This window comes from Falco peregrinus, chromosome 5, assembly GCF_023634155.1.
Source record: "Falco peregrinus isolate bFalPer1 chromosome 5, bFalPer1.pri, whole genome shotgun sequence".
In the NCBI taxonomy this organism is placed as follows: domain Eukaryota; kingdom Metazoa; phylum Chordata; class Aves; order Falconiformes; family Falconidae; genus Falco; species Falco peregrinus.
The window spans coordinates 45510765-45532881 of NC_073725.1; the positions used below are offsets into that span (position 1 = coordinate 45510765).

At 39.6% G+C, this 22117-nt stretch overlaps 1 protein-coding gene across 19 annotated transcripts in view; it reads left to right on the forward strand.

Annotated features, from left to right (window-relative positions):
* Positions 1-22117, forward strand: part of KIAA1217 (KIAA1217 ortholog) — a 365874-nt gene that overhangs the window by 290800 nt on the left and 52957 nt on the right. For 17 of the 19 annotated variants that reach the window (XR_008747373.1, XR_008747372.1, XM_055805069.1 and 14 more), the window contains one exon: positions 51-144. Coding sequence is in view for 15 of the 19 variants with exons in the window: in XM_055805069.1 (XP_055661044.1) it covers positions 51-144 (94 nt within the window). In the remaining 4 variants the exon portion in view is untranslated. Of the gene's footprint in view, positions 1-50; positions 145-5530; positions 5849-16707; positions 16914-22117 lie in introns of those variants that run through there. The other 2 variants (XM_055805081.1, XM_055805082.1) reach the window with 2 other exon arrangements.

The window sequence follows — 22117 nt, forward strand, 5'->3', positions numbered from 1 at the left end:
TAAATAAAACTACTTTCATCTGTTATCACTGCTGATTCTTTTGGTTCCAGGAATATTCAAGACCGATCTTTCCTTAAAGTTTACAACAAAGATCCTGCACACGCATTTAATCACACTTCCAGAGCTGTAAATGGAGATATAAGGGTAAGTACTAATGCTGCATGTATATTCCTCTTTCCAACAGCTTTTATGTTAAAAGCTTAAATTCTTAACTGTAATATGTACACAACAATTCATAAAACTGAAGGTGTATGTAAGACACACATACAGGAGAGGGAATTGATAATGCTTGCCGTAATGTTTCTTAACTGCTTTGCTTTTTCCAATTACTTGCCCTGAGCATTAACTTGTTTTGTTCTTGTTTACTAGCATTAAAGCACGTGAATCAAAACATAGCTTTAATTACTTATTTTGGGACACAGATAGTGTTTAGAGTTTAGACCGCTTCTTTTTTCATGTTTCCAAGCCCTTTACAGCAAAGTATGGCATGGTGTTAGTTTGCTCCAGCAAGGCTTCAGCATGGACTGTTTTGCAGTGGCTGAGCAGATGTGCTTGAAGTCTGTTGAAACACTTTGTAAATTACCTTCTCAAACAGGAAATTCTGATAAATACCCATTGTGGTGTAAATGGGTTTATCTTTTTCTAAAATTTGCTGCCTATACTTATCAAGGACTAGTATATTTGCATTTTCAAGTGAACATTTTGTATTGGGAAACTACAGAGAAGGCATTTGAAACATATTTGATTTCGCTTTGCCACCGTCTGTATCTTTTGCTGGACTTATCTCCCACCTTGATGCCGAGGGGCGGGAGATGCAGCTGTGGGGCACCTCTTCCATGGTGTTACCCACAGCTAGTGTTGAAGCAGCAGGTGGTGGTGGTAAGATTACACCTCATCTCCTCTCCACCCATCCTAGTCTGTCCCCAGGAAACAGTGCAACCAAATGAGCTTGATGGGGCCAGAAGGGAATGTCGCTACTGTTCTCCCTGCTTTGTGGCTTTTATGTATGCTCCAAAGCTTATTCAACTGTGTGGCAAATTTCCTGTGAAGTAATTTGCTTAATTGTACATTTGCTTCTTCGTTTCATTATCAATTCTGAGCATGTCTCACTGCTTTGTTATTAATATTTCTTGTAAGCACTTCTGCTGTTTCAACAGTTTAGGGCCTCATTATTTTAGAAAGATCGCAATAGTTTGTTTACAGGCACTATTGTCAACCACCTCTCATTTATGTACTTCAATTATAAAATGGTCCTTTTGATAGGTCAGAAATCTAATTACCTTATTATTCACACTGCTGCATGCACAACATGAGAGAGCAAATAGATGCACGTCAAAGGGCTGACATGATAGTTTTTAGTGTCTTCTTTAAGGTCCTGAAATTCTTCAATCCTACTTATATTCCTGCAGCAGTAACTGGATGTATCCAACACATTCATATTCAAAGGCATGACATGCTATCATTGTGCCTTATGACGTTAACTCATTTAACAATTGCAGGTGGCTTTATAAAGTTATGCTGTACTGTTCTTCCATGTGCAACAGATGCTGAATGTATCTACTGTGGCTTTGTGTGCTCTAGACCTGTTTTCAGATGTGGTTAACTACTGTGTTAGCTACATTTATTTGGCCTTCTTCCTAACAGTTGTTTTGAACACAGGTGCTGCTTCTGTGCAAAAACTATAATAATTTGTATTGATTTTTAAAAAATACTGTGTTGTACAAAAGATATGCACTCTTGACACCTCCTGATTATGGCTGAAATACTTCTCTTTGGCCATAACTCAAAACCAATGGTGACAGAGATGACCTCTGCAGAAGTGGTGGTGGTTTCATGGTAGAATATTTTATTTTCCTCTGCTGAAATGTCAAAGATGCCATTTTGAAATTCTGTGCATCCAAAAAACCAGCTATTTTCTCATTTGGCTTTTCCTTTGCATTGGCAAATTTCTTGTCTTCCTGGTCTGAGAGGTGAAGTCAGATCCTGGATGTTCATAGGGGCTTTGTGGAGAAACACGCAAAAAGTCTTCCCTTTGATCTACGTGAACTTCTGCACTTCAGAGTTATGAGTGTGGAAACGTGATTTCTTGAGCTCCAGAAGTAATGATATGTGTTTGTCTAAGGATGTGTGTCTTCTGGTTGGGTTCTTCCTTGCGCAGCAACACTTAGATCCTAATGCAGGCTTATCCCAAAGTAGAGGATTGTAATAAGACTCTGATGCTCAGCATCTGGAGTCTGAAAAGCTGGAGCACACACTGCAACTTTTCCTTTATTCAGCAGAAGTACTGTAGGGTTTTCTTGTGGATCTCTTCTTTGGCAGAAATTTTAGGGACATAGTAGTCTAATGGTTTCTACCTTTTGGTTAAATCTGGTTGAAATTTGCTTGCAGATTCATAGGTTATTAGGTCAGGGGAGATAACCACTAATAAACAAAATAAAATAGATAAAAATAAAAATAGATAGATTATCTATCCCTCTTTTCTTAGCAAACCAGATTAAAGGGGGTGGAAATGCAGGGAGACTTAAGTGAGAAACATATACATTTTATGTACTGGTATTGTATGGTACCCAAAAGATTGTGAAAAACCTTTGCTTCTCATCTGTCCTTTTATGTTTGTGCGTCTCTGCCTTGGGTGAATTGACGTTCTTCAGTTTCATGTGAGAGATGAGTGCTAAATTCACTGCGGTGGGAAGTGGCGAGTAACTTCTAAACACTGTGCTCTGCATCATGGTTAACTGTTTCAGAAAACCTACAGAAAAGCAGCATATTGTCAGACTGGTTGAAAGAACAGTATTTAGAGTATTATGAATTAGCCATTGTGAGTACATTTTTCCATGGTGATACTGTGAGTGTGGTTGTATCTCCTGCCATATGTGAGTTAAAGCTTTGTTTTTCTGAGGTTTGGGAAAGTTTTGCCTTTACAGAATTTTCTACTGTTTGCCTTCTTGTCCCTTTGGAACCTTTATCCCTGGGTTTGATGATGTTCAGGCTTCTATTCTTGTGATTTATAATCATTTCCATGTAACAGACCCAAAATCATCTCAGAAAATAATGTTAGCTGCCAGCTTGGACACCTGTTTTAACTACCAAACAGATGTGAAACCTGTATAAGAATTGGCAGTAACACTTGAAGTATTAAGTATTACCCATATGGACAAGAAGACTCAAAATGTGCAAGAAGAATGTGGGCTCTGTGAATTTCAGATCTCCTATCAAACCACTGAGTTTTTGTGTCCATTAATTCTTCCTGGTCTCCTCTCTGCTTCATGCATTTTTGTGAATGGGTTGTATTTGAGAAAAGGGATTTTGCTCGGGGTCTAAGCAAGTTCTAAAGGGCAGTTTTTCTTGAAATCCTTCGGAGTGCCTTGCTTGCTTGCTGATGCTATACCGTGGCCTTTTACACCTTGAAGAGTGTGATTTGTTTGACAGGTTTGCCACGTTGAATACTGTTCAAGCAAGAAGTAGCCACATACTGCTGTGTCACTGAATGTTTGTGTTTGTGCTCTTCCTTTTTTGATTATTCCCTTCCCAAACTGTATGCTGAAAATCTGTAGCAGCTGTTTTCTTTGGAAAAATGTTTCTTCACATTGTTGCATTTCATCCATTTCTTCCTTTGCCTGAGCTTTTTATGTTTATCAGTCCTTTCTAGCCCCCTGTGCAACAATACTTTCTTTTGACAAAATAATGTCTAATGTCCAAATGTTTAGATGGTCGTCTTATTCTCTGTGGCATTGTTTTGAATTCCAGCGTACGTGCACATACACAGCCATGCTGGTCTGTGCTGTTAGAATGAACATTTGTCATTTGCATAGATTCAAAGGGGAAAAGGCCACCACCTCAGAGTTACTGGGTGAGGGTCGGGGTTGCCTTGCTTCTCACCTTCAGCAGCGGTGTATAGATTGAACGTCAGCAGATGACACTAAAGAACTGATGGCAGATTTTTGTATGTTGCTGAATGAATTGAATTTCTTTGGAAGTGTCACAGCTCCTTTTATCCAGGGCTGTGAGCCCCTGATGACTCCAAGTGGAAGCGATTCCCCCACCAAATATGCACAGCATATTTTCTGTCCTCATTCCCTACACCCTCCTTTTATGGAGTGCCTGAAAGGGGAAGAATTCTAAGTTATAATCGCCCCCTTTTGTCATTGCAATGTGTCTGTGTTTCTGGTGACAGAGTTGGATAGTAATAATGTTGGTTGATGCAGTGATTTATTCTGGGCTTCATCTGCCCCCCAGTTTTGAGAATCAAGAGGGAATTTTTACTTTGTAACAGACTGGTGGCTATTTTGCTTGGCAGTCTTTCTCTTTCCAACCACCTGCCCTAAGGTCTGTGGGTTACACTTTGTTTTAAAACGTCCTAGACCCACCATGTTTTTCTTTAATTCCCTGACTTGCACAAGCCCTTGGCAGGTCAGCGCTTTATCCCAAACCGCCTGGGTGGGTGAGGCCAGAATATCCAAAGAATGCTTGTTGTGGCTGCTGTTGTATCGAGCTACACTTTGAGGTGTTTTGGAATTTTTTTGAGAGACAGTTTCTCCAAGAAGGAATAATTAGGGCAAGTTGAGTCAGAGCTGAGTTTGGGTAGTAGGGAGCACCTGGAAACTCACATTTTCTGGGAGTTAGAATGGCAAAAAGGTGATGACATTCTTGGCAGTGATGGGGGTTTGGGCTGCCAAAGTGGGAGGAGATGCGTTAAAATGAGACAGACATTTGATAAGCTGGGTAAACTGTTGTGCTGATTAGCTTTTATTAATAAAATTGTGCACTAGCAACTTTTCATTTTTCCCTGAAAGTGCCTGGCTAGCAGGTTGCTACCATTTTAACTCTCTAGAGTTATATGGAATGTGTGAGCTTCAAAAAACCCTGTAAGTGCTAAAAACCCTCAGACAACTCCCCAAGAATTTAAAGTGTCCAAGGAGCCTGAAATTTAGTGCTGGTTTGAAGGAAAGATAGATAATAAAAGCAGGATCATCCCTCTGTGTTCTTAATGTACCTGAAAACATACATCCAGCTTCTTTGAGATGTTTAACTTCTATTCATTGGACTGTTTGTGATTTTAACATCAATAAACATAAAGGCTGCAAATGCTGCCAAAATTACATTTGTTCATTGCATTCTCTGGCTTTTTAAAAAAAAAAAAAAAAAAAAAAAAGGCAGCTTCTCAAACTACGTAGAGGTATTTAGAACAAAAGTATTCATTGGAAAAGAATTCAAGCAATAAATTGGATGAACACGTTTTAGTGCTAGGATGCCTATAGGACAGCATTTATATAAGTTGCCATGTGTTTGCCTTACTGATCCTATTACTATAAAACTTTGTTTTCTTTTGGGAGGAAAAAGAAAAAAGGAAAAGCAAACGCTAATACCTCTATTATCTGATAGAGACCTTCCAAATGATACAAATCTCATCTTTCCTGCTGTTTTGCTGTCTGCCTTTTCTAATGCTCTTTTTGTCATTGAGAGGTTACGACAACATGAGCCATATTGTATTTATAAACATCACGTGTTTCCTTGATATGACTTGCAGTGTCTGCCAAACAGAACACATGGAAGAAACATTTCTCATTAGCTCAGCATTGGTTTTGGTTATACTGATTTCCGGGACAGGAAAAATGCCTTCCTTACTCAGATTTAACTTTCATACAGTAAAAAGAAAGCCTCTGAGTGTCCGTGAAATCTCTTGAACAGAGACGCTGCAGCTCCTTTAGCCCACATACTTTGTCTGAGGAAAAGAGAAAAAGCAGTTTATTTTAAAGAGAAGATGTAATGGCATGTATTGATGAAACTAATTCTGAATTAAAATACCTGCCAAAGTTGTCTAGAAACGGAATTCACCAAGAGATGTAAGGTAAGATGATGCTTATAAATAATGAAAGATATCTAATTTCTTTTCTTCTATTTCTTCTTCTTTTTTTTTCCACCAAACTTAAGAAGATATTTTCAGATTAACTGGGAATTTAAATCAGAACAACGAAAGCTGTTTCTTCTTCCTTGAGCCATATGAGAAAATAAATGTTTAATTGTAAATCACCAAACTACTCTCAGATTTTATGTCTAGTTTCAAACCTACATATTAAACATAAACAGTTACTTGCCAACTTGCCATAACAAATCTTGCTGAGATTTGAGCAAAATATATAAAAGAAGTCTCTGATTTTCTGGATTTTTTATTTTTTTACTGATATGGATTTTACTGCCTTTGCTTTGAATGGGCTGTCAGTAGTTGCCAATTATTTATGCAACTATAGAGCTGCAGACACTGAGAAGTGGCTGTATCAAATCAGACTGTGGTGAAAGACTGTAAATGTACCTGTTCTCTGTCATTCATATATCCTTTGAGACATGATACCTGCTGCTGTGTAAAGTCTAAATTAGTGGGAAAGTGGATAGAATTTTAAGGAAAAAATAATTTTGTAGCTACATGTAAAACAATATTTAAATTTAAAATGTTGTCTGGCAAAAAGTTGGTCTGTTTAAAGATACAGGTCCTGAGTTACAGTTGCATGGATGCTGCATTGTGGCTTTTTTAATACAATGACTGTGTAGATCCTATTACTATACCAACATTTAAAAACATATAATTTTTAAAAATTTTCAAATAATGAGGACATATTTAAAGTTTCTATCAAGCTGGCTATTGAAAGTGTCATGTTCTTGATAGTAAGCTGTTCAAGGAACATGAGCTTGCCACACCTGTGCAGTAATCTTCCAGTTAGTTTAAGCGGAGTGTCATATGGTAGATATCACAAACCAGTTACCTGGAAACCTCCAGAGAGTTTCATCTGTGGAAACAGATCAACTTGCAACCACAGTATAGTTGTTTTAGTGCAGTTTTAGGGGGAGAGTTCTTTATTTCACACTAACAGGCCTGTATTGAAGCTAGCCTGCCTTTCACGTTGAGATTTGCTTAGAGCTTGCCCTGGAGCTGAGGAAGTTACTTAATGAAAACATATGATCTGTCTTGTGTGATGGTCTCTTCAGCCCCTTGTTAAAATGAGCAGTCTTACCTCTCGAGTAAGTCTGAGGTTCTCAGGCAAAACTTTTGCTGTGTTCAGTGGGAGCTTGCCCTGCATAAAAACATAAGGATTGGATCTGAGTCCATTTTTATTGTCTACTAGTTTCTGGTTTTATTCTCACTCCACCTCTTTTTACATAATGTTTCCTTGTTCCAGGTCTGTAGAAGTTTTAATCTGCCTTTTCTTAACCCTCACCCCGCCCCCGTTTGCTTGAAATTCCTAAGTAGCTGGAGGAGTCAGATGTTGCCAGAGCTCCCTGAACACATTGACAGATGATAAAAATGCTCATGTCTGTGACCTTCCTTCTTAGGAGGGGAGGTCCTCCTTTACCTCCTTTGTAAACCAGGTAGCTTATCTGAATTCCTGCAGTCCTGTAAGCCAAAGTCCAACCCAGCATTATGACTTCCAGTTAGCTTTCTGAATGAGCTGTTACTCAAACAGGGGTTAAAAATCACTTTGTGGAGGTGGATGTTTTGGTACCACTTTGGTCCTAGAACCCAAGTGAAGCAGAAGCAATATTTTTTCTTCTTCAAATCTGCCATTTGCTTGTCATTCAGGACTTTAGCTTTCCCAGGAAGTTTTTCACAAATCCAAAATGTGAGACTTCATGATCATGACCCAAATTCTCTGCTTTCCACTGAGTCTTCACTTCAGTCTATTAGTAGTTACCTGCCTCTAGATAAGAGTAATAAATACTAAAGAAAATAATTCTGTCCCTATCTGTTTTTTAACAAAGAGGTATCAACCAGTACCTGCGTTTAGGAGAACACAGCTACATATTGGAGTACCTTGATTCTTCTGCATGTTGGATTGTACTTTTTCTAACAATGGCTCTGGAAAACTAATCAGACTTCTGAAAATATAAGCAGTAAAAATGTCTTTTCTTGGATACATGTTAAGATCTGGGTTTGAAAAAATCCAGAACTGGCAAAGGCAAGACAGTTGCAAATATCAGCAGGCAACATGAGAAATGACGTGATGCTGAAATTATTTTTGTGTGTGAATATATGCCTTTCTTACATCATTGCAAACTAGAACTCGTGTGACTAAGTGAAAAGACTAAAAGGCTGTGTTGGGTAAAGGGCTAGTCCCTCAGTCACTTAATATTTACTATAGATAGCATGGCCTTAGGATAAACTAGGTTGTTTACTTCAGCCATGCTGACCAATTTGTGTATATTTTTGGATCAAAGGAAGTAAAATGAAAAGAAAATGTAGGGCTCAAACAGTACAGGAAGAAGTTTGTGATTTAAGAAGGCTCTTGAGGCACTGGTAGCATCTCTAATGTTGCAGAAGATGTACTTATAACTGCAGATACTGCTGGGCCTTATAGCTATCAGATGCAGTGCGGATTGGGCACTTACTTTACAAAATCCAGTCGTATACAAGGTCTTCATGACTGTTTCTCCTGCTGATAGTACAGAGTCCAAAACTCAGCACTGCAACTTATTTCTTTTGATTTGCAATGGCCTTACATCAGACGTAAAAGCTGGCTACAGGTGTAAACATGCTGCTTAGGTCTTTTACCTATCAGCTCTGTTTTATAACAATTTTATATTATTTACTTCCAAACCTATTCCATATATCTGTAATAGTTCTGTTTTGACTCAGTTGTTTGGTAGTGCTGCATAAGACCAAGGGTTATGCCTTTCTTTATGTTCATTTAACCATATCATCTTGTTCAGTTTTATTTGGCTTCAGTGCAGTGAGAAGAGATACAAATAGGAACAAAAATAAGAGCTGAGTCGTTAGTACAGCGAATCAGAAAGCCGTGTATTTATTTTGATTTATGAGTGCAGTTACTAACAGTACTTCTTTTTTTAAAGAGCAGAAATCTGATATACAGCATATTTAAACCAAACAAAAATTCTGATCTGTACCAGAACTGTACATGTTTGAAACTATTCCTTTTTTGGAAAAAAAAAAAAAAAAAAAAAAAAAAAAAGAGATGACCCCATCAGTTCAGAGGAAGTGCTGAAATTGAGACTGGTCTGAAGGGTTTGGCTCCCTGCATTGCTGGTGGCTGTCTATGTCATGTACATGATGTGCTTGATCTCTTCAAGGAGAATGGGGAAAGGGGAGGAAATACTTGCTGCATCTTCATGAATTACATGACTCCTGTTTGTTCTCAGAAAATTCTATCTGAAAAGCAGCTGTGGAAAAGCAAAAGAAACAAACAGCTGGTTTGAAAGCAGAAGAAACAGTTGGTTTGAATGCAGCACTACTAGTTATGAGGGGTATCACAATGTTAGCTTTTAAAAAAAAAATATCAGTAACAGCTTTTATATGTTCAGTCCAAACAGTCTAATAGCTTATGGGATGGGTGGGCCATGCTATACTGATGAGATAAATGTGGATATTGGCAAACCAATGATGTAATTATGTAAATCCGACCTTTTTAGGATTGAAATGTGTTATGTTTCACTGTGTTTATATTTTTGTCATTTGTGATAACACCCTGAAAAATCTTGGCTGAAATGCCAAGAGGTTTCTTAGTCTACTCACTACACCATTCTGTCTGGAGAATACACTAAGGAAGCACTGAAGAATAAAGCATGAGAGATTTATTAACTTCCTTCTGCTTAATTGGATAATTTTAACAGTGATTTTTAACTCTCACATTCCATTTGTTTGTAGGAAATTAAATGCACTCATAAATATGCATAAATGAGTGCCTGTTCACTGATCTGGATGTTTGTCTTGCCAGTCAGGAATAAAGTAATACAGGCTGGTAGCAGGGAGATAGCTCAAAAAATGAAATATTGCTGGAGGAATAAACCTCCACACAGAGGCACTATGTTTTCAGTAAGGCCAATGAAAAATGTGCTGCATCTCATGCATCATTTTGCTCAGATCGCCTAAAGCGTAGCTAGACTCGAAGCTCTCATAAGACTGCTCTGGGTCAGGCTCTACATGGCCTTGTGCTCCCTTCCCTTCCAACCAGAGTTCATCCAGTGTGTCGCCAAAGTTGTCTCACTGACAGCTAATCTGTGACAATGTCAACTAGGGAGTGTCAACAGGTTCAGTACAGGTGTAACCAGGCTAGTCTAAATATAGAGCCTGCTCTTCTAGCTAGATTTAAGATGATGCACGTTGTAAGCTCAGCATTTTATGGCAAGAAGTGTAATACTGCTATCTCCTTATTTTTCTGTTGGATTCTTGTTTTACACCTGAAGAAGGGTGGTCTTAGTCTAGGAATGGGAAGGGCCGTTGGACATTATGATGGCCAAAGAACTTTTGATGTGCAGGTGTGCTTGGGGTCATAAGTCTGTGTGTTCAGGCATTTGATAACAAGATGGAATTGATACGGGGAAAAGTTATCTGAGAAGTAAGGGCTGCATGCAGAAGACGCCTCACCACTTGTCAGAGCTTGGTGATGATTTCATCAAACCAGAATTTCTGTTGTCCCCCACTAATGACCAAATGTGCACAAAGGACAACAGCCACCTCAGCGTTCTCTCTTAGCACTCAGTCCCACTGCATGTCAAGTATCAGAGGTGCTGCACTACGGCCTGACTTGTAGAGAGCTGTTATTTTCTGCAGTCTGAAGCTGTTCTGAACCTCAGCTACATCTTCAGTGGGAATGGCTGAGCTAAGTGCTAGGTTTCAAAATCCATTTGTAGCTTTAAAGTGTATCTCAAATATCTTTGCTTTGAATATGAGAATGGATTGCAAAGGCAAGTGATGGCTGTAGCTTCTTTGCCCATGTCCTCAAGCATTCGTGGGTTGCTCCAGCTGGCATTTACCTGAAGGGCTGTGCTCACTGCTTTCATAAAAATGACCCTCATGTTCTGACCGCCCCTGCCAAAAAAACCAAAAAAACTTGGAATATTAAACCAAACTGAAGAAGGTTATGCTGGATGTATTTTCTTCTTTCTGTTTCCTCTTCTCCTTCCTTTCTTCCTCTCCCTCCCATGCCTGCTATGCTAAACTATGGCATTGTAATAAAAAGAACTAATGCAAAATTTTCTAACCTTGAAGAAAAATTGCATTAGTTCATGTTTTTCCACTCTTACTGTGTTTTCTCATTCTTTCATTGAATTTTGTGTTGAATTTCCCTTCATATGCTATGGTGTCTTTAACTCTTCTTTTTCTCATTGATTCCTCACCTCCTAGCTTAAGTCTCCTATTTTTGTTTCTTTGTCATTTTTTTTGTTTCTTTGTCATTTTATTATCCCTTTCTTGTTTATCTATTTAGTTCTCAGCACTCCATCTCCAATATTACCCTCTTTCATCTCTGGCCTCTTCCACAAACTCCTATTACTGTCCCTTTACCCTGTGTCATTCCCTTTTTGGTTTGTTTTGTTTTGTTTTGTCTTTCTTCCTCCTTTTTTTTTTTTTTTTTTGTGTGTGTGTCTGTAGTTTTACACTCAGAATGCCCTATTACCTTCCCATATAATAATTCTTTACCTACTCTATCTTTTCCAAGTGTCACAGAATCATGGAATCTTCTAGGTTGGATAAGACCTTTAAAATCATGGAGTCCAAGTCATGAGTTATGTATTAGTTAAATGTTTGCAGCATATTACTCTTGCTATTTTTAATTCATATTTCTGCATTACATGTGGACTAAGCTGGAAAAATTTCATGCCACAAACTCAGTCTTCTACATTTAGGCTTTAAAAGTTTAGGCATAAGTAAACATGCTAGTGGTAGGACAGAGGAAGAGAAGAAGGAAAAGTGGAGGTGCTTCTGTATTGGTCTCTTGATAAATAAATAATATTTATTACCAGCTTCAGGCTAGAGACCCTTAATTCTTAGCTGAGTCAAACAGGAACCATAGACCAGGTTCAGTCCAAGGTGGATCACAGCAAGCAGCAGCTGCAGTGAAGCTGCCATTATCCCTTCTAGTTATAGTATCATCTTGACTTATAACGAAGGGGGAAAAAAATAAGATGAAAACCAGAGCAGAGAGTGAGCTAAATGAAAAGACATGTGGACTGGCTCACTATAGAGAATTAGGAAAAAAATCTAATCCTTATAAGCTTAGGGTAGAAATTGCCACCCACTGCAGTCAGTGGTGAGAGGCTGGGAACGCCAAGGGACGGTTTGTCCCACCTGGCTGTAGAGGGAATGAGCTGACTCTGGAGGGTGCCTGGCCGACTGTCTTTTAATGCAATGTTAGGTTAGACAAATCCTCAATACAGAGCAGTGGTGCCGTCTTAACTTTTGAGAGGTGCTTAATACATATATGTCTGTGATACATACTGTGATACTTTCCTATAGCTAGGAAAATGTCTTTGTTTAAATCAGTACAGAAATGAAGGGGAAGCATGAGGTTTAAATTACAGGGTAGAGAGACACACTGCAGACCTGACGTAATAGTTCAGTTTTGCAGAACCTTCTTCATACAGCTCCAGTGAGAGTTGGCTATATTTGCTCTAGTAAACTTAAAATAAATTTTGAGAGGCTTGTAGAGTTTCCAGCACAAGGTTTCCTACTTGTACTTGCTTGCCTTTAATTTTTTTAATTCCTAAAAATCTAAAATTCCTGATTATGTTGATCTGCCATCACCAGAGAATAGGCCAAAAATGTACTGCTGGTATGCAAAACATATGTATGTATGTATATGTAATGTTAATATACATGTTAAAATGAAGCACTGTTCTCCTGAAGCTCAGATGCTCACTTGTGTGCTCATTCAAATGCTTTATGTACAGGTTGCTCCACACTGCAAGCTCCAGCTGTTCTACCCGAGTGTGCTGCTTTGCCAGCAGTGATGCTGCAGAGCTGCCTCTCCCCTTTGTAGTGGTTTGTTCTAGCTCATAGCTGTGTGCTCTGTGGTGTGGGAGGGCTGCTTGTTTGTTTGTTAGCATTTTTTTAAGAGCTAGGGAGTTTGGGATAAGCATAAAAGAACTTTATGGTACTTATGTCTACCCCAAGTGTTTCACTGCATGCCTTCAGAATCAGTAAACAGAGGGAATTACAAATAGTATGTATGTTTAAGAGGAGATGGTGTAGTCTGTACATAATACTGAATCCAGTATGTGTCAGGCAGCCAGAACTGTTCTGTTCCCTCTCGATTGTCTGGCTTGGCCTCTCAAATTCAAAGACCTTCTGTAGGATTTTCAGTCCTCAGGGAAACACCACACAAATCCTTGTAGGTATAGATATGGATAGTGGGCTGGAGAGCTGACGTGGGAAAGTTGAGGCCAATTTGAAAGAGTTATTCAGGGTCATGAAGAGCAGTGTGGAGTGCGGGGTGGGACCAGCACAGCACCTCCGTGTTCCCTTGGTGCCTTTGTCAAGGACAGCAGCTTGGGGGTCTGTGTTCTGCTGCCTCGTTTTTGTCATGGGGAAGCAGCTGAGACTGAGATCAGGATTGGATACGACCAACTTTTTCTTCCTCTGCTGAATGTTTGGAGGCAAAACTAGGGGTCGATCTCTCTTCTTTCACTGCAGAAAGTGGATAACCACGCTGAGAGGTTTCTGTCACGGCGCTAGCCTAAGCAGAGGGAAGAGAGATGCTGGTGGTGGTTCTCCAGCTGCCTTCAAGAGTGTTGTGTATCAGAGGCTGCAGAGTTAAGAGATCCTGCAGACAGCTCTGTGCGTAGATCTTTGTCCTCCTACACTGTTGGTGTCTTGGATCAGAATTAGAAGCTGGGTGATCTGTAGGACTGGTGAAGTGGCATGAGACCTTGGCAAAAAAAAAAATCACTCAAAAACCCCAACCCCAAGAAAACAGGAAAAAATGATGTTTCTTTTGTAATACAGCTGTAAAAGCCATCACCAGGAAACTGCCTTCCCATTTAGGTTCTGCTGGACCCATTTAGGTTCTGCTGGACTGAACTAACTTGCGGCATTTAGGCAAAACCCCATTGACTCCCTCACAAGCTTTGCTCCAGAGTGCTGAGAACAAAACCAAGTCCTGAGTTAGTGACAAGCAGTCCAGCCTGTAAGTGCTTCCCTGTTTTCTGTCAAGGAAATGGTTGTTTACAGCAGTACAAGGCATTAACTGCTTAATTATTTCCATCCATGAAAGTATTATTAAGGGAATAGGAACCAAAAGAACTGTTATCAGGAACAGAAAGAACTTTGATCAGCAGTCAAGCATTAAGTTATGTCTATGCCACATGTGTATACCCCACAGTAGACTTCAAAATACTCTCTGGCTTTATAATTGTTTTACTCATGTTGTGTCTCTAACATTTTTTTCTGCTTAAAAATGAGAGAAGTAAACAAAAAATAAATTGTGATGGGCAAATTGGTCCAACGGGTCAGCATTGTTAATAACAGTGAAGGAAGTAGGATGACTGGTGATTTAGTTCAGTGGTAACTTGGGCCTATCATTAACATAGACATTAACATAGATTTTAAAGAAATAGGCTAACCTAAACTTCCAGGCTGGATCTCAGTGAAGCATGAAGTGTTGCGCCTGTTAGGGGCATGCCCTTTGTTTATAGAGGGGGTTAAACAGAAAAAGAACTCTTCTGTACAGTACGTTATAAACAAATATATGGCAAGTAATTAGACATGGGATAATACATGGCAAGTTCGACAAGGCTTGAGGGCTCTGATAAAGTAATTGAAATGGAAAGTGATGCTTGAATGGTTTGTATGCATTGTTAGAACCTACAGATTAAATTACAGCCTTGGTAATGATCTATCTGTGCAGTATTTATGACGCTGTGCCTGCCTGATGTGTTTTAAAATTAAAAGAAGATTCATTCCTCTCATGAAAAACTTTTTGTATGCATCAGATGTACTTGAAGACTTGTGCGTATAGTGCCAGATGTATGGAGAGCTAGTTATAGTATGTCTGATGTTCTGGGATATACTTTATCATGCTAGAGTCCAATTACTGAAAATGTGCATCCTACCAGCTTGCAGTTCATTGCAGAGGAACTGCAGTGAAATATAGTGGTCTTTTTATCCTGCATATTAGCATAATAATGTGATTTCTCACTGCAGGTTTGTTAGCCTGTAAGGAAGAACAGGGATGGAAGAATATGCTCTACAACTCCTGGAAAGCATGTGTGGCATAAAAGTGTATACTTTTTTGCTTGTATTTTTTACTCTTGATGTTTTTGAGCCTGGTTGGTCAGCAAACCTAAGCAGCTTTTTAACTAGGTCAAGTATATACATCCATTCATTAAAAGGGGATGCTTGACTGGTTAGTTAAACCTGCCAAATATAAACCAGATGCTTCAATGGTAAATACTGCTTTACTGCTATACTGCGAGAAACAAGCCTTGACTGATTAAATTTAAAATAAAAATAAATAGGTTTAAAATTGTTTCTGTGCCGTAATAATACTTTATTATCGTTCTATTGCAAATACTTAATAAAAATAATATTTTAAAATACTTTACAGTGAAACTGAAAACTAAACATTTAAGAAAAAATAAATATTTTTTACATTTCTGAAAAGGCTCTTTATATTACACTATGTATCAATTTTGTGAAGTTCTGGTCAAGACTAATAATGGCATACAAATTTACAATGTACATTACAAATCAGAATACATAGCTGCTGCCTGCAAAGTGGGAGGACTTCTCTGCAGTTGGGCTGGGTGGAACACCTGGATTTTTAGTTTTGGCTACCAGATCTGCTCAGATCTTTGTCCTGTTACTTAAATGCTCTGTGTCAGATTGCCCTTTTGTAGTGGAAGTGAACGATGCCTCCCTCCCTAATGACTGAGAGACTTAGAGCAGTACTGTGAAATAGAAATGTTACTCCAGTAAGGTCCCATTATACCTGGCTCTTCACAGCAGTATTAGCTCATGGTTGTGTGCTTCAATTGTATTTTTATTCTTTTCAGTGCCAGTCATGATGATATAGGCAATTTTTTACTTGCATAAAAACAAAAACAGAACAAAAAAAAAAACCCAAACCAACAGCAAAAAAGCCACCCCACCCCCAAACCAGAAAATAACTGCAGGACTGGGAAGTGGTTGTGTTGTGAGATTTTCCCCTAGGATATTTAATTGCTGTCTCTTTTAGACTGTAAATACTGTATTTTTAAGACGACATTTTCTATATTCTGTGATCTTTTGGGGTGAGGGAATGGAAGGGAGGAAAGCATCCTGTCTTTTCTAATATCTTTTTTTACATATGCCTTCTCTATTGTGCCCTTTAAAACAAACACACACCAAAAAGACTAATCATAAGGCTAGTGTGGTGTGCTGCAGTGATAACAATGAGATTGATTTATGGGGGCCCCAAAGTTCAGGTTGGCCAAGCGGCTCAGGTGCCTGGTTAATGAGTAGACAGCCTCCTCCACGGGAGGGGCTTGCTCTTCCTTCTACAAAATGTCACTACCAATCGGAGTATGTGAAAAGCTTCTAAGGTTTATAACTGCTGTGTTTTTTTCTAGAATTGTATGTACTGGGTTTGCTAAATAATTAGAGGTTTTCACCTGTTGGGGAGTTAATGTGTGTGTGTGCTTTGAAATGCACTCTCTTACCTAAACAGAGGTTACTCACTATTTTATTTATGGCTTTCCCCTTTGTGAGTCTCTCTTGTGCTTCATCCCACAATGTTAGTCTCTTTCTATACATCTTATAGGCACACATTAAAAAATGGTTGAGCGATTGAATCACATAGTGTTGCACAGTTTGTGACTGGGTGACATGCCAAGGAGGTTATTTAGTGACTAATTTTGAAGGGGAGGAGAAATTGCAGGCTTGTCATGTGGAAAAGTACTTCAGTCTATTGAAGCAGCGTTACTTAGATGACCGGGTAAAGCAAGATGGCCTGCCCCTGTTGTGAGCAGAGGGAACAAGGAACATTTTACTGTTTCAAAACCTTTTCTCAGAAGGCAAGGATATGCAAAATATTATGCCGTAGACTGAGGATTTAGATTCAAGGCTGAAAACAAAAGTGCTTTATTAGAAGAAGTGGAACCAAATGTTCATCTCACTGCTGTAGCCATACAAGTGATTTCCTTAAGTAACAGTAAGTGGTTTTAATTATTTCAGAGCAAAAATGTTATCAAAGATTGTTTTATTTGTCTGTAGATAACAATGTTGTTTAAAAGGATAATAAGAGTTGTTAGTGTGTTTAATTGTAGAAACAAATACTCAGTATCCTCAGGATAGCTGAAAAAAATTAAGCCTGAAAGAGCAGGCTGTGTAGATTTGGTCTGAAACTCCTCTTTGCTTGTTCATGATCCATCTTCAGTATGCACGTTGACTTAAAGGCAAGGTGAAGCAATCAAACATTATTTTTGATATTACCATTAAATTTGTTTTGTGGTTAGCTTAGAATTTTATGGATCTGTTTTACATTCAGTAAAAAGTGAACTAGGTATTCTTTGTTTTCCCCATGGGAGCTTTAGAATATGGTATGAATTAAGTTTATATGTAGTCAGGGATATAAAAGGACATACTGAGATGTAAAATACCTTGAGGTAAAACATTTGGATTGCTGTAGGGACTAGGTTCATGCACAAGTGTGCATTAAAGATACAGGTATGAAATAAGGGACAATAATGTTAAGAATATGTTTGATGCCCTATGGCATGGAAAGGGTAGTGATGCTGTGGCCGAGTTTCAGGTCAGTGTATGGGCAGTTACAATACGGTATCCTAAAAATTCTGCTCTTGAGGATGAAGTAATCCTTATGCCTTTGTGTACACCTGCATAACTGGCAGAAAGTTACAGAGACTGGATGTCGCAGTGATAGTATGGTGATGACACCCGATTAAGGTTCACTTGATGCCCTCTTTCTGGAGGGTCATGTTTATGTGCTCTAAATTCCACCTCCTGGGATAGTGAACATCATTTTCTGGTTCTCCTATTTGGTCCATGTCAGCTTCTAGCCAGCTGAGCACTACAAACACAGCAGCTGGAGGACTGGGTGGGTTCACCATCACTTGCCATCATAGGCTCATCCTAACAAACATCTTGTATTGGCTGATTGCAGCATTGTTGATGAAGGGAAAGGAAAACCGTAGAATTAAGAGCGTAAATTGAAGAAATAAAACCCAGTGATTCTGTCGCTGTATCCATATATGTCCAATTAAGCATTGTGCTCTGGTATACTCAGTGACTAGACCCAGAAAATTAGTTTCATAGGTGTTCTGAGTTTTTAGCTCAACTCTCCATTCGCCATAATACAGAGATTTTACAGCTGTACCAAATGTACCAAAACTTTGCAAAAGAAGGTGTAGAACTGAAACCTAAATGCTTGCTAAGAATGGGAAGTTAATTATAATAAATGCTGAGCTTTCTGAGAGGGTTCTGCAACTCTTTGTCTGGAAAATTATCCAGGAAAAAACAATGGAAATATGTGGGACATATTAAGAACGGCTAGCCAGGCCTTGGAGTTCCCCATTCATGGGAAGTTTGAACATTCATAATCACTTTTATTTTACCAGCATGTGGTTCCCATAATGAAAAACGATTGTGAACCCTGGCAGCTCCTCGAGCCTTGTAGTGTGGGGCCAGACTCAGCTGAGGCCAGGTCTCCAACTTAGCCTAGGTCAACTCTTTCATGGTATGAACTCTCTCTTCTGGACGTCAGCAGGCTCATTCTTAGCCAGAATTGCCTAATAAACTTCTAGTCTGGAAGCACTGCTGAGGAACGATGGATGTTGAAACCCCCGGTATGTCTTCCTACTTGGTCTAAAAGGTCACCCCAAAGCTACCAAGTACCTGCTGTTCTGCAGAGACCACAAAAGAGCTTACCCCAGGGCAGACTCTAACCAAGTTTCCCCAGATCTATAAATCTGGAAAGCCAGAGCTCTAGAGCACTCCAGGGATGTCTGATAAAAAATAATGTCACTGACTGAAATCTGCTGGGTGGGGGGGGGGGTTCCAACTTTTTCCTTTACTGATGTTTTTACCAAATGTTTCAGTGCAAAAGGATTAGCGTTGTCTGCTGGAAGTATTTTTCATTGGGAAGTTCCTGACCAGAAAAAGCTAAAAATTATGCTAATGTGTTTGCAGTTGTCAGATATGGCATAGGGCAGCTGCAGGTACCTGCAGCTGCCAGCAGCCTCTTTTTTTTTTTTTTTTTTCCTGTAATGACCCAATAGAATGGGGAAATTTATAGGAATTAAAGACATACTGTGAGAAGGCAGGAACAGACAAATGTGAAAACCTCTCAGTGATGTTGGTTAGCATAAGGATTTGGTTTCAGACAGATTGTCATGGTACAGATACTTTAAAAATTTCATTTCCAGACTGTTTACCAATTCTGTAATTTTCACGTGAACTATTTTTTATTGTAGATTACATAATTCCAGAAATACTAAAACATTTATGACAGGTTTTTTGCAAAAGCGGATTTGTGCTTTCAGCTGTCCAAACCCAGCCTGAATGACAGAAGTAGTATCATATAGTGCAACTACTGATTAAACTGAACTTTTTGGACAACTAGTGTGGTAAAGCTGTCAATTCATTTTTATAAGGGAAGAACAAACTAATGGATTGTATTGTTGTTGAGTTTGGGATTCTTTGATTAATTCTTTCCTGATCAGAAAAGTTAAGGATTGCCTCATTTTTTAGAGGATTTTCTTAAGGTAAGCAGTTTCCATAAAAGGTCTCTTTACAGACGGATGAATTTGTCAGTAGCTTTTTCATCAAAGAAGCTCTTGATAAAATTATTTTCAGGTGTCCTCTGTTTACTGTTGGGTGAGCCAGCTTGAGGAGCATAGGTGCAGTTTCCTCAGAGAAATGTAGGGTGTCAACAGGAGAGTAAGAAAAGTAATAGCTTCACATCCCTGAGAGGTGATTAATTGGACTCTGCTGGGAACTCCAGGGTGTCTCGGAGAGGGTGCATGGATAAGCTCTGTCTAGGGAACATGCTCCATGTAGGTATTTTGGCAGGCTGAAATCCTTGGGGCAAAGTGAGTTGCTGTGTTGTGTATTGATGTAGAGGAGGCCTGGGAGAGCAATGGGAAGGGCTGCCAGGTCAGACACTCTGGCCTACTTCTCCCTTTGCCTGTGTTTTGCCATGAGATGTTAGTAGATAATGGCGTGAATCAGGCTGTACTTCTGGTACCAGCTGCATGATGAGGTGAAGGGTTGCGGTGGTGCCGATCAGTCAGTGGTAGGCTCAGTGCTTAGTGCTAGTTGGCATTGCCCAGGTGTGTGTGCAGGCATGGCTCCGCATGCCCTGTCTGGTGTGTGCCGCAGCGGTGAATGATGTGTTGAAGGTAACTGGGGAGACAAGCGAGGATGTTTTTTTCATTGTGAGGTGCCCATACTGGGACAGACAGCTAGAGTGACCTATGAGGTAGGACAGCTGTAGCAAATTTAAAGATCGGCATAGTGTTGTATTAGTCCTGATCATGGATGACAAGACAGATTGAACTGCAGAAATCACCAGCTGTTGAACCACTGTATGGCTGTTTGCTCTTCGCTATCCATAAGACTTATGATACCACAAAGCTGTCCTCCTTTCATGCCATGCTATTTGAAAGGCCGGGAGCTGCCACAAGCTTTGTATTCTGCTGTATGCAGAGGCACTGGGTCTGACCGCCCTTTATGTGAGCTACCAGGGACAAGACTCTTTGTATAGTCATCCGTCTGGGTGGATGGATAGCTGGTTTGCTGTCTTTCTGCATACAGTCATATCCAAAATACAGCAAACTGAGTATGCCAACTAGTTCTGAAATAAAGAACATAACTGGTTTTATTGATGTTCAGTCTTTAGTATATAAAGACACTCTTCAATGTCTCTATTGCTCTGTTTCAAAAAAAATTCCAAATCCATATCTTACAGACATAAGTGTTGTTAGACTGATCAAAACCTCCATAGCAGATGTCTAAACATGGTGTGATCATTTTTACTACAGGAAGTGAAAGATTCTCAGTGATGTCTTTTCCCCTCAAATGTTTTATACAGAAATTGTTGCTAGCCATTTGCCATATTTTAACCTAAGGATTGACATGACAAGTTTATTTTTCAAGGATGTAAAGTCTACAGGCAGTGAGAACAAGGAAGACCTATGTGCTAAAGAAAACCACACCCTCAGGCAAACATATTACATGGCTTTAGTTGAAAAGCACATGATCCTATGCTTGCACTGAAAATCATCCTTTTGCCCTCAAAGAAACTGGCTGCGACAGCATTTAGTATTTAGAGGCTCAGATAAGCCCGGTATCCTCTTTCTCTGTCCCTGAGTCATGCAGTTGAAGTCCAAGAACATGTGGCTCAAGGCAGCCTGCATATTAAGAGTATGTGTTTTTATTAAGCAACATGGAGATTTGTGGTGGAGGACAGAGGAAAAGCAGAACAGAGAGCTGGGTATGTATGAGAGAGAGTAGTGTGCCTTGAATATCACACAAAAGACGCGTAGATGAGAAGCAAGAAGAGACTATCATTCACATTTTTAAAGTTGCCATTGGCAAAGAATCTGGAGATTTTTGAGTAGAGAGAAAAGTAGTCAGGGAAAATGTCAACCAGGTGGCAGAAGACGGCGTCGCCCAGCCGGTAAGGCTGCCTGGCTCTAGGTTACCAGCTCATGCCCCTGCCCAACCCACGTGCCTGGGTGCACCTGCCCTGGGCACCCTGCGCTCTGTGGCTCTGGCTGCTCACCCTTCAGCACACTCCACCCAGGGGCTGAGTCATGGCTTAAAATAGAAAGTGAACTTTTCAGGAAGGGGCTGTCTGCCTGGGCGTTTGTGCCTTGCCCAGCCCGATGGGGTCTTGATTCAGGCTATTCCAAGTGCTATTTTAAAGCAAAAATAAATAGCATTGTATATATGTCAGTTCTCAGGCACAGGATTTTAGGTGACAGCTCAGCCCCGTATTTGAACTCCTAATTTCTGTCTTAAAGTATGGTAGTATATTAAGGTGGAAAATAGAAACTTTTCTTTGACTTATGAGAAATGAATGAGCATATACTGGAATATGAAGCCCAGAAGTTAGGGGAAATTAAACCTGTTGCTTTCAAAGCTTCCCATGTAAATGTTCTGCTCTCTACAGTATAACATTGGAATTTTCTGTCCCTGCAGCCCAGCGTATCCTAGTGTCTGTGAGTTCTGTGCTAGATACTGTTGCAGCTGTTGTAGCTTTAGCTGAAGTAACTAAACAGGGCGTGGTATAGCTTATACAGTAGAAACCAAGAAGGATTTTCTTTCGCCAGGCTCTTTTCTCAGGACAAAACATCTGTGGCTGCCTGTTCCTGAAGGCATGATCCCAAAGCTGCT